The sequence below is a fragment of the Panthera pardus genome, unplaced genomic scaffold, assembly GCF_024362965.1.
Source record: "Panthera pardus isolate Hobbes unplaced genomic scaffold, ASM2436296v1 HiC_scaffold_13, whole genome shotgun sequence".
NCBI lineage: Eukaryota > Metazoa > Chordata > Mammalia > Carnivora > Felidae > Panthera > Panthera pardus.
This window is the reverse complement of record NW_026526688.1, coordinates 162,303,125-162,316,101: the sequence shown is the minus strand read 5'-3', so window position 1 is coordinate 162,316,101 and position 12,977 is coordinate 162,303,125. Positions and strand designations below refer to the sequence as shown.

At 47.2% G+C, this 12,977-nt stretch overlaps 1 protein-coding gene across 3 annotated transcripts in view; it reads right to left on the bottom strand.

Moving 5' to 3' along the window:
- The window catches only part of LNX1 (ligand of numb-protein X 1), a 184,213-nt gene that overhangs the window by 17,344 nt on the left and 153,892 nt on the right, over positions 1–12,977 (bottom strand). For all 3 annotated transcript variants that reach the window (XM_019469835.2, XM_019469826.2, XM_019469837.2), the window contains one exon: positions 10,439–10,810. In XM_019469835.2, the coding sequence (XP_019325380.2) occupies positions 10,439–10,810 (372 nt within the window). The remainder of the gene's footprint in view (positions 1–10,438; positions 10,811–12,977) is intronic.

The following is a 12,977-nucleotide window of genomic DNA, read 5'->3' as shown; positions in this document are numbered from 1 at the left end:
TATGGTGAACGTCAAGGTGGATGGTGGGCCAGTTGAGTTGACTCATCTCAAATAAATTACAAAAATCCTACTGAACGGGCCCAAAAAGCAAGTTCAAGTTCTTCATTTTCCTTCCCATAAAGCCCAGTCATCACTTTTGCTGGTCTACGTAATCAGTATTTCTACACCTTTCCTCTGTTCCTTGCCTCTCTTGAATCCCTTGGTATTTCTCATCACATAAAAAGCTTGCATCAGAACAAAAACTAACAAGCTCAGGAAACAATAATGCGGCAAGCTGACATGAAGAACTATGGTATTAGCCAACTAAATGCAATTCTTGGAAGAGTATTTTGTAATAATGTTTCTTTATCCTGTAAGCCTCACTTTTCCTAATGAGGTTATCGCTAGGAACTTTCTGAAGCAAAAATTCCTAGTGATAAGCAGCAAAACACTCAAGTCAAAACTCCAACTGCTGAGCCCAAATTTGCTCTTTATCTCCAGGGAAAGTCCAATGTTTTGAAGGATCTCAGCAGGGGGTTTGTCTTTGGCCCGCACATCGCCATCACGTTCACTTTGTGAACGTGAGCAGTCATGTGTGCTAAGCATCTCCTAAGAATGGAGAAAATCTGAGCTTTTCATATCAAATCAACTTGCCAGGCAAAATTCAAAATGCCAAGGAGCAGCCTGCAAGAGCTGTTTAATTCACATTTGCAAACACAAATTTCTCACTGGATTTTCAAATGTCGACTTTGGCATTAAGTTGCCGGCAGGAACAACCCTCCAATAAACGAGCCTGGTATCCATTTGCTTGGAAATAAATTCTCCGCAAGGCTGGATCTGTGGCTCTTACCGGCCACCTTACAAATTGTTCTCAGGGAGACTACTGGCTGCACTTTCTCTCCCAGTGTTTGAAGTTGTGAGGTGGAAACTAGGCTAATGTGTTTGTACTGGCTCTCGCCTCAGCAGCAGCTGGGTGCAGTGTTGAGAAACAGCCCTTGTTAGAGAGACAAGTGAGAGCTATAGTTGCATTTATAATAACGTGAACTTGCCTGTACTTAGTGCTCCATCAACAAAGATTTTAATGAGAATTTCTTTAAAAATAATTCATCCTGCATCCACATTCCCCACCAGCTTCTTTTCCAAGGATCCCAGAGTTAGGCAGTCTAGCTTTGGGTTTCAACGTATAGTCATGGGGATGGTTCTCTCTATACCGTTTGGGGTTGCCCCCTCTTGGGCTCCCTTCCACCAATTGTTCAAGTATCATGGTCAGTTCATCTATCCTGGGCTCACAATGCCTTGGGAAATTGGGGACCACTGGTTCCATGTAATTAAAAAGTCACATATAGCACTGCTAGGAATTTACCCAAGGGATACAGGAGTGCTGATGCATAGGGGCACTTGTACCCCAATGTTTATAGCAGCACTCTCAACAATAGCCAAATTATGGAAAGAGCCTAAATGTCCATCAACTGATGAATGGATAAAGAAGTTGTGGTTTATATACACAATGGAATACTACGTGGCAATGAGAAAGAATGCAATATAGCCTTCTGTAGCAACGTGGAACTGGAGAGTGTTATGCAAAGTGGAATAAGTCATACAGAGAAAGATACCATATGTTTTCACTCTTATGTGGATCCTGAGAAACTTAACAGAAGACCATGGGGGAGGGGAAGGGGGAAAAAAAAGGGAGGGAGGGAGGCAAACCATAAGACACTCTTAAAAACTGAGAATAAACTGAGGCTTGATGGGGGGTGGGAGACTGGGGAGGGTGGGAGAGTGGGGAGGGTGGGTGATGGGTATTGAGGAGGGCACCTTTTGGGATGAGCACTGGGTGTTGTAAGGAAACCAATTTGACAATACATTTCATATTTTAAAAAAGTCACATATACAGAAGAGATGTCAGGCATCATCTAATCCAACACGTTCTCTGTAACCCATATTCTAATTCCCCCACAAAATCCCTGTCACGTTGTCACCCATCTCATGCTTCGGTGCCTCCAAGGACAGTGAACTCACTGCGTCCCCAGGCTGCTTGCGCCATACTTGGCGTTAATTAGAAAGTCTGTCCTCAGGCTGAGCTAAATGTACCATTTTCTTGCTTACCCATTGGCTCCAGTGATGCTCTCTCGGGCAGCCCCAAATCAATTTCCATGTAACAAACTTATTTGAAGATAAGATTCACTGTTCTCCCTTGGCTCCTTTCCTTTCCAGGTCAAGTATTTCTAGTTTCTTTAATATTTCATATGTTTTCAAGTCATCTCAAAAGCTTGACAAAGTCTGGACTCACTCTAATAAAGCTGAGTGGGGCGTGTATCTGCAGAATTGGACCTGGAAGATCCAATACAGAGTAGTCTTTTTGCTGATGGACCAGCTGCCCCCAGGACCTCCATGATGGGCCCACTTGGCCATGTCATATATGCAGACGCGATTATCTCTGTGCCCTATGAAGCCAAGAACTCCATAGAGGTCTGTCTTCATTATTACTAATTAAAAGATTACTGATTAATTAAAAGATGATGGATTAAAAGATGCCCTCACTAAGGGACACATTACATCAATGAAACCTAACTCTGAGATCACGTATGGCACACAGACCATACGTGGCAATACAGACAACAGGAGGCATCAGAAGAGAGTTAGCAGCATAGAGCCTGATGCATTTTTTTAAAATGCGTATTTATTTGGGGGGAGAGAGCAAGAGTGCGCACATATGTAGGGAGCAGCAGAGAGAGAGGAGGAGCCAGAGAATCCCAAACAGGCTCTTCGCCATCAGCGCAGAGCTGGACACGGGGCTCGATCCCACAAAACCACGAGATCATGACCCGAGCTGAAATCAAGGGTCAGATGCTCAACTGACTGAGTCACCCAGGTGCTCCACAATTTTAAAAGAAGACTTCAAGAATATCTTCTATGGGGGCGGCAGCAGCTATTTTAGTGGGCAAAGAGCAGGAGTCTGACCAAGGAAAAAGAAAATTAAGGAGGGGTTGAGGGAAAGTGGTGAAATAGGACCTTAGGACTAGACCGAGGTAGAAAAAGAGATTTGAGACAGCAATTTGGTCTCTTTTTCCCTCTTGACCATAGCTCCATATTCATCCTTAGGCTTCCAGAAGCACCTCCTTTAAGCGCTAAGATATTAACGACAGTCTGGTGTACATGGGATCATACAGAGGTCAGCGACAAGGTCAAAATAAGAATTTAGTTCTTGTGGCTGCTGCTTGCTGAGTTGGCAGAATGACCCAAGTCCTTTGCCTCAAACATCACTTCTTTTATGGTATCTAATTTTTTTTTTAAATGTATGTTTATTTTTGACAGAGAGAGACAGAGCATGAGTGGGGAGGGGCAGAGAGAGAGGGAGACACAGAATCGGAAGCAGGCTCCAGGCTCTGAGCCATCAGCACAGAGCCCGATGCAGGGCTCGAACTCACAGACCACGAGATCATGACCTGAGCTGAAGTCAGATGCTCAACCGACTGAGCCACCCAGGCGCCCCTCTTTTATGGTATCTAGAAGTTACTCTCGTGGTTAATGTTGTTCCATGGTGTTAAAAAAAAAAATTCATGTGGGGGGGGGGTATGGAGTTGGAGGAAGGGCAGTAAAGTTCCAAGATTCTCTAATATTTGCAGCATGTGGCGATGTAGGAGATTCACTCCAAGAATTCAAAGCTGAAAAGCTGTACAGTTTACCAAGTCATGCTTTATCAGGAATGCATGAGATTTAGAGCTGTATATAAAACTTATCTGGACTTTAAGAATTCAGCTCAAGAAGACTGTTACTAAATCTGCGCATTCTTTAGCCATTGTATTACATTTATTACAATGCCGTGGTAAGAAAATATGTTGAAATGGGGATTTGATTCTGTATTAGTGCTGTATTGTGCTGATCTGTAAAAAGCACATTGACCTATCAGGTCTTATTTCATTGGCAGTTCTTCCTGGTTTCAAGGGACAGAAGTGCTCTTTTTTTTTTTTTCCCCAGTTACGCAGAACGCACGAGCTGGAATCACGTATTCAGAACAAATGTCGGTAATATGAGCAGTCCATTATTTGCTTTCTGGCTCTGTCCAGAGGCCTCTCACATTCTTTTTAAAAGTCTGTAGAGCCTAGTTGTTGGTTGTTCTTGATAAAATCACTTCTCATTTAAATATTAATTCATGCAAAGGGAAAAAAAAAATCACACATGTGTGCATTATGAAATTAGTATTAAGGAAAACCTGTGTGTCACCACCTCTACAAATGGCTTCAAATTGTTTTTCAGCTTCTGCCTCAAGTCTGGGGGGGGTTGCCTAGAAACAAAAGGCACGAGAGCAATACTCAAATTTGAAATCCATAATTACTTCGTTTATGAATTGCATATATTTGATCTCCCACATACGTTCGTAACTCACTGTTCCAGAATTGCAGATAGAGGAGAGCATCTCAAAATAGGTACATCTGTCAGCCTAATCCATTTGCACACTGATTGGTGGGTTGAGAGATGCTGAATCGCCATGGTGAGGGAAGTCGAGATCTCTTTTTTCTCCCAGGGTCTCAAATCTTCGCTCTGTATTTCTTGGTTCTCAGATTTTAGGTAGGACACCAGACAGTTTCACAAAGCTGTCTCCTTCCTACGATTATTCTAGATATGGCGCTCAAAGAATTACGAAACTGACAACGGGGGGGGGGGGATAAAGTCGTCCTGTTGTTCAGTCAGTCAACTCCTCCCTACGTGAAACTTCTGTGTCCTTAGGGTTTCTCTTCCTAGAGTTGCCGACTAACTCCTGGGGTCTGGCACCCGGGGCTGCTGAGTAAGTGGGGGTTAGGACTCCGCATATGTCAGTTGGTCAAATTTAAAACAGTTGTGGCTTCTCTGTAATAACTTTTCCCTGAAATAATGGAGAAAAAAGGCAAAAGTGTGGTACTGTGGGAGAAAACATGACCAACAGGACATGTTGTCTGGGAATTTCTTTCTCAGGCAAGTATGATTCATGGGGTAGATACACAAGGGCCATGCAGCTAAGGATCGCTTGGTAATTTGAGTCTCAACCTTTGAAGGGTATTACGTTTAATTCCCCCAGCCTGGTGTGCGTTACAAGTATCACATAAATAAAATCCACTCTTGAGATTGCTTAACTGGGTTTTCCCAGCACTCTACTTTTTCCATTTCTTTTCCAACTAGCTTTGCCCAAGCCTTTAAAAGATCTTTTTTTCCCCTTTCCCCTGCTTATAAAGCACATTGGCTTTGTGAGAAGACTCTTTAGGAAGTCCCCCTGTTAAGCAAGATTTTACTTCATAAATTTCTCAGGGAAAAAATTTTTTCCTCTTCTGCTATTAATCTACAAAAGTAGAATGCCATATGTAATCAAAAATTTGTCCAAATGGCATGAGTAAGACCGTTTTTCTTTTGCCTATTGCCAAGTGTAGTTGGCAGATTACCTCTAGAACATGAGCTGCACAGACAGACCTGCAGAGGAAGTTGACAAACACAACGTGCACGAAAATTGACGATCACCTAAAAGTCTAGTTTCAAAGAAGAAAAAATCACGCTTAGTGTGCAGTTTCTTCGTGATGAGGAAAAAGGCTCTTCCTTGTCCATGGGTTAATGTTTTCGGAAATACTGTCTTATTTTCTGTTCTCACCCATTGACACAACAGGCTACACCCACCTGCCAAACGTGGACTTCATTCTATTGGAGATCAGAGATAGGAATACATTCCAAGCTCTAGAAGGCCAGGAACTGCGTCAGTCTCGCTTTCCACTGTAACCTACACCTCTCGGCACATAGAAGGTGCTCCACCAGTAATAACTGAACAAATTCAAAAGGACAAAATGTAGAAATTCCATCTTGGGGACAAACAGCATGTAAACGTCGATTTGGTGTTTGTTCTTCGGTAAATGGTTTGATGAAAAATCCCTAGGAGATGGGATGAATGTATAAATCCGGTCTTCTATATATTTACAATTTTAGAACTTGGCTCAATGTATCCATTCAACAACTATCGAGTGTCTGTTCTTGCCAGGCATTTCTCTAAGTGCTTGAGATACCATATTGTATTCTTCTATACTATGTTGACAGGTAATAATTCGTTGGTGGGAAGAAATAAAGCTGATTAAATAAGGGATCTAGAGCTTGGGGTGGGAGAAGCTATTTTAAGTGGGCCTGTCAGTGAAGGCCTCCCTGAGGTGAGGTCTGAGGAAACACCTGAATGAAGCATGGCAGTTATACAGTTATTTGGAAGATTCTTCCAGTTGGAGAGCGAGAATGCCAGCTTTGAGGTGAAAAAGGTCTTGAAATGTTTGAGAAGTAGTAGCAAGAAGGCAATGTGACTGAGGATGGCCGGGCAAGGGTGAGAATACCAGAGATCTTCTACTTTGCTTAAGAAATTAATTTGGAAGGATAACTAAAGGCCAGATTATGTATGGCTCTGTGGGCCGTTGTTAAGATTTAGAAAATTTTAAAAAATACTTTATTTTATTTGAGAGAGAGAGAGAGAGCGCACACGCATGTGCTGGGGAGACAGAAGAAGAGAGGGAGAGAGAGGGAGGGGGGTGAGAGGGAGGGGGAGGGAGAGAGGGAAGGAGGGAGAGTAAGAGAGAGGGGGAGGGGGGAGAAAGAGAGGGAGGGAGAAAGAGGGAGGGAGAAAGAGGGAGGGAGGGAGAGAGAGAGGTGGGGGGGAGAGAGAGAGGTGGGGGGGAGAGAGAGAGGTGGGGGGGGAGAGAGAGAGGTGGGGGGGAGAGAGAGAGGTGGGGGGGAGAGAGAGAGGTGGGGGGGAGAGAGAGAGGTGGGGGGGGAGAGAGAGAGGTGGGGGGGAGAGAGAGAGGTGGGGGGGAGAGAAAGAGGTAGGGGGGGAGAGAGAGAGGTGGGGGGGAGAGAAAGAGGTGGGGGGGGAGAGAAAGAGGTGGGGGGGAGAGAAAGAGGTGGGGGGGAGAGAAAGAGGTGGGGGGGGAGAGAAAGAGGTGGGGGGGAGAGAAAGAGGTGGGGGGGAGAGAAAGAGGTGGGGGGGAGAGAAAGAGGTGGGGGGGAGAGAAAGAGGTGGGGGGGAGAGAAAGAGGTGGGGGGGGAGAGAAAGAGGTAGCGGGGGAGAGAAAGAGGTAGGGGGGGAGAGAAAGAGGTGGGGGGGAGAGAAAGAGGTGGGGGGAGAGAAAGAGGTGGGGGGGAGAGAAAGAGGTGGGGGGGAGAGAAAGAGGTGGGGGGGAGAGAAAGAGGTAGGGGGGAGAGAAAGAGGTAGGGGGGGAGAGAAAGAGGTAGGGGGGGAGAGAAAGAGGTGGGGGGGAGAGAAAGAGGTGGGGGGGAGAGAAAGAGGTGGGGGGGAGAGAAAGAGGTGGGGGGGAGAGAAAGAGGTGGGGGGAGAGAAAGAGGTGGGGGGGAGAGAAAGAGGTAGGGGGGGAGAGAAAGAGGTAGGGGGGGAGAGAAAGAGGTAGGGGGGGGAGAGAAAGAGGTAGGGGGGGAGAGAAAGAGGTGGGGGGGAGAGAAAGAGGTGGGGGGGGAGAGAAAGAGGTGGGGGGGAGAGAAAGAGGTGGGGGGGAGAGAAAGAGGTGGGGGGAGAGAAAGAGGTGGGGGGGAGAGAAAGAGGTGGGGGGGAGAGAAAGAGGTAGGGGGGGAGAGAAAGAGGTAGGGGGGGAGAGAAAGAGGTAGGGGGGGAGAGAAAGAGGTAGGGGGGGAGAGAAAGAGGTAGGGGGGGAGAGAAAGAGGTGGGGGGGAGAGAAAGAGGTAGGGGGGGAGAGAAAGAGGTGGGGGGGAGAGAAAGAGGTAGGGGGGGAGAGAAAGAGGTAGGGGGGGAGAGAAAGAGGTAGGGGGGGAGAGAGAGAAAGAGGTAGGGGGGGAGAGAAAGAGGTAGGGGGGGGAGAGAAAGAGGTGGGGGGGGAGAGAAAGAGGTAGGGGGGGAGAGAAAGAGGTAGGGGGGGAGAGAAAGAGGTGGGGGGGGAGAGGGAGAGGGGTGGGGAGAGGGGGGAGAAGGGGAGAGAGAGAAAATGAAACTTAAGTTAGGCTCCACACTCAGCATGGAACCCCTTATGGGACTCAATCCAGGACCCTGGGGAATCATGATCTGAGCCAAAATCATGAGCCAGACGCTCAATTGACTGAGCCACACAGGTACCCCAAGACTTGGAAATTTTAATCTAAGTGTCTTGGGAAGCATCAGAGAGCTGACCACAGGAGTGACATGATGGGACTGACATTGTAAAGTGGCCATCTAACTGCCATGTAGAGAGCAGAGGTAGAGAATCGGGCGCAGAAGCAAGGAGACCAGTTGGAAGGTCTCTGGTGGAGACCGAACACTGATGGTAGCTTGCCTGATGGGAGCCATGGACATAGTGAGGAACGGATCACAGAAAGAGCACGTGGAAGGGAATAAGGGATTCTTCTGGCCCAAATTACTGGGCAAATGGTGCCATTTCTAGAGGCCGGCAAAAGCTGAGGAAAGAGCAGGTTTGACAAGGAATAGAGTAGGGAGAAGTCAAGGATTTGATTTTAGACATTAAGTTTGAGATGCCTTTAAATGGAGATACCAAGCAGGCAGTCGGTTCTAGAAGGGTGGCGTTCAGAGGAGAAGTCGAGGCTGGACATATGAATTCGGAAACTAGATGGCACAAACTCCAGAAGGGAAATGCCTCCTGTCACTCTGATTCTGTTCTCCACCTGATCCACAGGCCATGGCCTTAGGCCCTGTTTAGGGAGATAAACATCCATCAGGTTGTTAATCACCTTGAAAGTGGAACACCACCAAGGTCCACAGCTCGGGGCCAAGACAGCACATGTGCTTCCTTTCCCGGTGGACAGGGGACGGAGGGAGAGTCCCCTTGCCCCCTCTGCCTCATGCTGTCCACGTACAAAAGGACAGTGTCATCTACCACTTGCTTCTCCCCAAGGAAGAGGCAGAAGATGCTCCACACGACAGTGAAGAGAGCTGCCGACACCCGGAAGAAGTCCATGGCCGGAACCCCGGGTAGGGAGGTCAGTGTGTGCTTAGGTGACCAATTCTTGAAAGCAGGCTCAATCTTCTGTCATCTTCAGTGGAACTTGGTACAAGGTTCAGCCAAATATATACTGCTGACTCACTGTCTATTCTTGAAGTATTAATACTTTAGTCACTAACTAGAAGCTGACGTGGTATGCCAGGTAATTGCAAATGCTTCATAAGATAAGTCCTCTAATCTGTCCCCTCTCCTATCCGCTCTCCACTGCCTCTAGAGGAATCAAGAAAATCATGTCACCTCCTTTCTTAAACCCTTCCAATGACACCCCATGGCCTTGAGGATACAGTCTGAGCTTCTTAGGGTCTGGTCCTTGCCTGCCACTCCTGCCTCGTCTATGGCTGTTTTTTTTAATGTACTCCATGTTCCTGGTATTAACCCTTTTCCTAACCAGCTTTTCGGGAAATGTTCTTTTGTGTTGTAGCCCCTTCAAATGACCCTTCCTTCCTTGTCTACTTAGAGGCCTTCTACTGATTCGTCCAAGCCCCAGTTCAAGGTCTTCTCCTCTATTAAGAATTCCTAGGCCCATGCAAGCAATAATCTCTCCTTCACGTGAAACAGCACTGTTATTAATTTCTCCGTTATAGTACTAACACACCATATGGGAATTATTTACAAAAAGTCCATCCCCCATACTACACTGTGGGCTCCTTTGAGAGAGCAGCCTAAGAGGTCATCATCTCTGTGTTCCCTGTACCTGATGCATGGCTAGGCAAGCAGCAGAAACTTAACGTGTTTTGGCTAAATGAAATAAATAAATGGATTAGGAGTACAAGAGCACAGAACAAAGCCTGTCCTTCGAAGAATAAAGATGGCAGCTCATCATGCATTAGAAAACCATGGTGACCCAGGGAGAGCCAACAGGATACATGCTGGGGCTTGATGATGGTATACCAGTCAGGAAAGTGAATTAATTTGTACCAACATCAGGTTATTGGGAACATAACTTGCCTGCCTCTCTTTTGAGAGGCCTTCCTAAAGGTTCATACTTGAGTTCCGTGGGTTTTCCAAAGTGGCTGGACTCAGCCATGGAGACGGGGATTATTAGCTAATTCCCTAGTGGTCTCTGTCCACAGGATTCCTGGAGGGCATATGGCACCGCTTCTCATGGGAGTTAGTACAACTAGAGGTCTTGGGTATGTCCAGAATGTATCTGAACGACCCTTCGGTCTGCAAACAACATACGGGCTATAAGGATGACCTTAAGTGATCTTCACCTGGTCAGGTTGCAGCACATAACCCTAAGTGTTTACAGGCAGTCATATTGGTTGGCAGTCATTGGTTTATAGGCAGTCATGGTTGGCGACACTTAGGGAATGTCCATGAACCTGAGACACATCATTTGCTTGAGTAATGTTCTTACCTGGCCCTTCAATCTTGATTCCTGGGAAGGGGGGCACTACACGTTACATGTGGTAGTAACATGGCAGGTAGGGCAGGTTAATGAGCATACCACTCCTGATGGCAGTTTCCAGCCGAGATCTTGGCAATGCCCTGTGACTCACCTGAATCAGATGAGCTGCGCTTTCGGGACTGCCGTACCGAAGGTCATGTCCATTGATGGCCAACACACGGTCGTTCTCCTCCAGCTGACCATGTCGGTCTGCTACCCCACCATCCAACACGTTGAAGATGAAAACCCCGGGCTCGTCCACCCTGCGCACCAGTTTTATTCCAAGCTGCTCCTCAGGGCTGCTTTTGTTGAGAATCACATGGAAACTGTCATCGCGGGGTCCATAGGCATCCAGTGCCTGTCCATTGCTCCTGCTTTGGAACTTCTGCTCTCGCAGCACAGTGAGCCGCAGCACGCGACAGGGCTGCCGCAGGAGGCGAAGGGCGTAGTTGTGAGGAACGTTGCTGATGTCCATCCCATTGACCTGGCGGGGGGAGACCGGAAGTCAGAACAAATCAACCAGCTCCACTTGCCACAACACTTCCTAAAAGGCCCCGGGCCCACAGCATCAGCAGCATCCTTCCTTAAAGACTGCTCTGGTTTCCCACCTCCTCCTCTGTCCAAATACCTGCATACACCCGCCTTCCAACATTACTCCTAACCCTGCTTTCCTTCAGCATCACTCGCACCTCCAGTTCAGATCTGTCTCGCTGGACGCCATCTTTCTTCAGGCTCGTTCTTGGACAGGCCCCTGGATTTATCTGTACAAGTCCCAACCCTCATTCCTGTTGCTTGCCAAACTTAGTGTTCAGCCGAAGGGGTGGAGGTGGAGAGGAGGGTGGAGAAAAAAGGAAGAAAAAGTAGGAAAAGGCAAAAGAAGAACATTTCCCATGAAGTTCAAATGATTATACTAAACTCTTCAGATCAAACTGAGCTGACACTTTTCTTTCCAAAGAGCTCCAGATGAATTGTTCTCCCTGGGGCCTCCATCCTGGAACTTGAACTTCCAGGCCCCATCACTGTGTGTGTGTGTGTGTGTGTGTGTGTGTGTGAGAAAAACAACCTCTGTATAGTGTCAAACAAATGGATGTGACTGCGTTTCTAGGCTCTTACTGAAAGGCTGGATCACTTTATTATGCTACTTAAATGTTCTCAAGCTCAACCCTCTCATTTGTGCCTCGTTAATTATCTGTAGGGCCGATGCCACATGGGGCTCTCTGGTTTTAATTACTCTGGCTAAGCAGGCCCAGCCTGGAGGCTACAGCTCCTAATGGTAGTCACCGCTCTGGCACCCCGCTGTGCAGTGTCTGAAGGACAGGGGCCCCACAGAAGAGAGACAGCCTTCTTGAATGTCTATGGTTTGGTAAGATTTCTCGTACTCGCAGTCGATTATTAGTGGAGGCGTGACGTGAGATTTTAAGAGGCCCTCCTGCACGTACAGTCATCAGTTTTTTGCTGCCTCTCCAGGGATGGAGGGGGGCTCTCATGCACAGACAAGCCTCACCACCTTTGTCCAAGCACAGGTGAGCTCAAAGCCCTTGCTCTGCTCTGTCACGTCTGCGTCTGGTCGTCCCATCGCACCCAGGCCGAGAGAAGGCCGGGGTCATCTCCTAGACAGTTCTGGCAGCATTTTGCCTGCCAGGGCCACTTGAAGACTGTAAGAATCACAACTGCGTATTATACAACCCTCACCGGCAGCAGTTTCCGCTGGAGGGGAGCCACGCGCACTGTCGCTGACTGCGCCGTGGACCATCTCTGGAGGGGGATGGGCCTCGCCTCGTGCTCCACCTCAGGGACCAGCGGGACTTTCAGTATTGCAATGACACCTGCTTTAAATTCTTTCACCTCTTATCACCCCCAAAATAAGAATTTCTGTTAGAGAAATAGCTCATGATGTGTCAGGTGCCCGCCCCTCAATGACCTAGAAGGAATGGAATGAAACCCCCATCCGGGCATCAGACAGGAAATGTGTGACCAGGGAGGGTTTTCTTGTCACTTCTGCCACACGTCTGACTTCTGATAAGCAACTCTTCCTTGACCTTTTCTTTTCTTCTCAACATTCTTCCCTAATGTCCTTCCTCTCACCCAAGCCTCAGGGGACAGAAATGCCCAGGGTGTGCTGTTCTATCACCTGCCTTCCCTGGAATGCCTATGGGTTGGTGGGAATAGCTTAGGAATACTTTTTGGGTTTTCTCACGGAGGGCCATTAAGCTACGGGAAATTTACTTTAGAGGGTTGTGTGAATGGGAGTGATTAGATAAAATACAAAATGTTCCATTAATCTGCTCTAAAAACAATATAAGAAGATATATGCTCCAGTTTGATATTATTTTAGGCTATTGTTACTTAAAGTAGGAGGAGGGGGCAGAAAGGAGGAGAGAGGTAGAAGAAAGGAGGTAGAGAAGGGGCAGGGGGGATGAAAGGTGGAGGGGAAAAGACAAAATGATACAGAGACACAGAGAGATACTTATATACAGAAAGAGGGACAGACCAGAAGAACAAGACAGAGGGGGACAAAGACCTATCTCAATTAAATGACAAATCTCAGATGAAGAGTCCTATCAACATAATAAATATGGAAAGTGGCCGCTCCATATTGATTCAGCATTTCATCCATCCAATTACTTGCTCCAAAGTGATTTTTATTAAGC